General features: G+C 46.1%; 1 protein-coding gene and 1 pseudogene across 1 annotated transcript in view; both read left to right on the top strand.

The window, feature by feature from the left end:
- The window catches only part of LOC102256065, a 133795-nt pseudogene that overhangs the window by 43503 nt on the left and 86277 nt on the right, over positions 1–4015 (top strand).
- The window catches only part of LOC102256373 (interferon-induced very large GTPase 1-like), a 7409-nt gene continuing 3999 nt past the window's right edge, over positions 606–4015 (top strand). The window contains exon 1 of the mRNA XM_014530614.1: positions 606–3992. Within this exon, the coding sequence (XP_014386100.1) occupies positions 606–3992 (3387 nt within the window). The remainder of the gene's footprint in view (positions 3993–4015) is intronic.

Below are 4015 nucleotides of genomic sequence, written 5' to 3'. Positions count from 1 at the left end.
ACCCAGGAGCAGGCCTAAGCCAGCAGGTCGTTATCTCCCGAGGGGTCCCAGTCTGCGAGAGGGCACAGGCCGGGCTGAGGGACCCCCCTCCCCTCCCCCCCCGGGGGCACAAATTTTTGTGCACCGGGCCTCTAGTATGTTTTATAAAACAATGAAAGGAAAGGATGAGAACCCTTAAAGACTTACATATTTTTGTTGTTGTTATTAATCATCACCTGAGGATATTATTTCCATTGCTTTTCTGAGAGTGTGAAAGGGAGGGAGGGAGGCAAAGGGAGGAAAAAAGGGAGAGAGAGAGAAAGAGAGAGTGAAAGAAACATCACTGTGAGATAGACACATCCACCTGTTGCCTACCACAACCACCACCACCACCACCCCACACTGCCACCCATCTGGGAGCAGGGATCAAATCCACAACCCTGGTACAGTCCTTGTTCAGGTATCAAACCTATGACCCTTTGATGTGCAGGCTAATTCTCTAACAATTAAACACACCTGCCAGGGCAGAGACTTGCATCTTTAGTGCTCTTACCCTTATTTTGAGGTGGCTTACACTTCCTAAGTTCATGACAGAGGGTAACTGAGTGTCTTTTCTTTCCACAGTGATGGACACAGCAGAATCCACCTCTGATGAGCCCCTTGTCAGAGGCAAAAGTGGGCAAGATCTCGAAAAGATGCTGAGAGAAGTAGGACTAGCAGTTGAGTACTGGCTGCCAAAGCTACAGGAACACCTGGGTGTGACCTGTGCACAGGCCTTACAATACATAGAAGAAAAAGACCTCCAGAAGCTGAAATCCCAGGCACAACATCCCTGGGAGAAAAGGGCTCTGGAGAAGCTACTTAACTCAAATAGCCTTTCAAAGTTACAGGAGTCTCAGGTGAAAGTGATAAAGGAAGAACAGAAGAAGGCCGAACAGGCACTGCAGGAGCTGAGAGACTTGCTATCAGAGGGGAGGCAACGACAAGAAGAGGAAGTAAGGAAAAAAGAGGCAGAGCTGAGGCAGGCAATGGAGATTCCCAAAGAGTACTGGCCACCCCCCGAAAAATCCTTAAGAGAAGTGATGGAACAGATGCAGGGACAACTCAACCTCATGGAGGCCACACTGTCTCACAGGCAAAACCTCCCAGATAGAGATCTCGTGAGATGGGCATCTGGAGGGCTGGCCCTGCAGGGAATTTACAAAAACGGCTACCAAAAAGAGCTTATACAGAAGAGACAAGAGCTGCTCAGTGTCCCCAAGGAGTTCTTAATCTCTGGCCCTGAGCATGGCACACGGATGGAAACCAGGGAATTTACATCTTCTCAAGAAGAATCCAAGTTCACCCAGATGACAGAGAAGCTGGGCTTCAGTGTAATTGCCTCAGCCAAGGGCGGAGGTTGGGGATTTAGCCTGGAAGCTGGTATGGAGCTCAGCAAACATTCAGAATCCAAGGAAAACCAACAATCACGTTCTGAGCACTCCTATTTCTGCTCTACCAAGTTCAGCTATGTCCCACTTGCCTCCTGCCACTTTCCCATGGATCAGCTCCAGTTCTCCAAGGCTGCTCTCCAGGAACTGAAATGCATTGAAGACATTCTGGGTCAGCCTGCAGACACAGACAGAGTCCCCTTGCTGAGGCAGAGGACTGAAGCTTTCTTCCACAAGTTTGGCTCTCATGCCAACCAGGGCCCTCTGCACCTGGGAGGAATCTACTGGTGGAAAGCCGTGTCAGAGGGTTTCCGAAGTGAGCAGCTGGCAGAAGTAAAGAAGCAGGCAGCAAAGGCCCTAGATGTTTACATAACGGGCAGCTACAGTGGCTTTGGACTGATAGGTCCTGCAGGTGCGGATGGGTCATACTCTAGTTCAGAAACTAACACCCAAAGCACAACCTCCCATAATCTCCAAACCAAAGTCCAATTATCTGTGGCCCAGACAGGTGGCCCACCAGAAGCAAATGGCTTTCTCCAATGGAAAGCTGGCCTAGTTGCCAGTAACCAAACCTGGAGTGTCATTGACCGGGGCCTTCAGCTGGTGCCGGTTTGGGACATCATCCTCTACAACCACAGAAGTGATTTTAAGGATCCATGTCAGGTAGCTAGCTTACTGAAGGATAGCTACTCTGCTCTGACATGCATCACTGCCCAGATCCAGGATGGAGAAGAATTACTGAGTGTTGGGAAGGAGGCTGGGCTTTCCCTAGAGGATGTGAAATCCTGGAAGGTATCTGATCCTGAAGAGCAGCTTAAAAAACTGATAACTTTCATGCAAATATTGAGTAAAAAAACAAACAGTTACAACGCTTGGGTTAACATATGCCTCACAGATTGGGGTCTGCAGAATTTTCTGGTGAACACTGTTAACTTTTACAAAAATTCTTCCATCTATGAAACTAAGTTTATTAAATCTCAGTTGCGCAGCCTTTTGTATCCTCACATCTACAGAGTGAATAACTTTCCTCAGGCTCATTCCATCATGCAGTGGGCCTTCCAGTCAGAGTCAGAAGAAGAGCACATCAACATCTCCCAATTTTCTGAATTAATTAAAATCTTAAAGAAAACCCACAATGACCTCATGGAAGTGAAGAATTTGCCTAAGTCTGCAGAAACAGTAGAAGAAGCTCAAAGAAAGGCCACTTATGAGGTCGGTTTGTCTCTCGGCTGCTTCTTGAATTACCTCCAAGAAACAGAGCAGGCAGACACACAGCTTTTGCTACTTTCCATTGCAGCTGGTATAGGATATGATGTGGTAAACAAACAGTTTCAGTATCTCCTTGGGTGTGAGGAGTTACACTTCCTAGTGCATGAAATGCAAACTGCCCAAGATAAATACCAGGAGCTCAAAAACAATTGCACCTACAGAGCCCAGGCATTCCTGGTGCTCACAGGTCTTACAGCTACCATTGGAGTCACAGCACTTTCTCCAGAGGAGAAAACACAACGCTTGGCATTAATAAGGCATCTTCTGGGCCAGTCTTTGTCAAAAGAAGTTGTCCATGTCCTCTCCAAACCTGGAGCAGATCATGATTGGGAAAACCTAGAGAAAGACTTGAGATTGCTCATTGATGGTAATTATGAAGCCACCATCAATTCATTGCAAATGGATGAGATAAGTAAAAACTTGCAAAGTATTTTCCATGAAAGGAAAGAACCTCATGAAACACATGATAATGATAATATCAAAAGGGAAGTCATTAAAGATACAGCGTTCCTAGATTTACTCCAGCATCTAGGCTTAGATCATTTCTACCCAAAGAAGATGAGCAGAACTAACTTCCATGTGATCAACAAGACTTCTGTGTACAACAGCCAGCCCAGATCTGAAAGGGAGCTTCCCCTATATTTCCTTCAGAAACTACAAGTTCTGGATTATGGTCTGAGATACCTGGTCTTTAGAGATGATGGAAACACACAGAATCAATTCTATCCAAGTGCCTCAAATCAGGAAAATGAGGCTTTTGACCCATATGAAGACTTGTTTGAAGACAGGGATACTCCCATTAACCCTTCATCCTCTAATCCTAGGCCCCATATTAACCCTATGGATATTCAGATGGCAATTCTTCACTGTGCAGATGATTTTGCCAGACAGTATATTTTGTCCAAACTTTCCATTTGCCAGTTTGCACTCCCTCTTCTCATACCTAATCCCTGCAGTTCTCAAATTGATTTCTCTCTCTGGTCTCTCAGGCAAATTAGAAGGAGCTGGCAGGAAGCAAGGAAATCACCAAGAGTGGAGAAGATCAATTACAAGAATAAACTGATGTGTCATGTCTCTACCCCCATTGTGTCCTTTATACGAGTTGGAAATGGCTTCTCTGCTTCCAAATCTCAGATCATGAACTGTCTTCTCAGTAAACGTAAACATGATGTCTTTTTCCACCGACATTGCAGAGGGAGCACCAAAGACTGTCTCTTGATGGGGGGAGTAGTGGAAATCTGCTGGTTCTGTCCTGGAGGGGACGATGAGGACAGATTTGACAACTGTGTGACCTTCACCAATCTCCATGGAGATGCAAAGGAACATAAGAAGCAACT

The sequence above is a fragment of the Myotis brandtii genome, unplaced genomic scaffold (assembly GCF_000412655.1).
Source record: "Myotis brandtii unplaced genomic scaffold, ASM41265v1 scaffold746, whole genome shotgun sequence".
NCBI lineage: Eukaryota > Metazoa > Chordata > Mammalia > Chiroptera > Vespertilionidae > Myotis > Myotis brandtii.
Note: the sequence above shows the minus strand (reverse complement) of the source record. Positions and strands in the feature narration are given on the sequence as shown.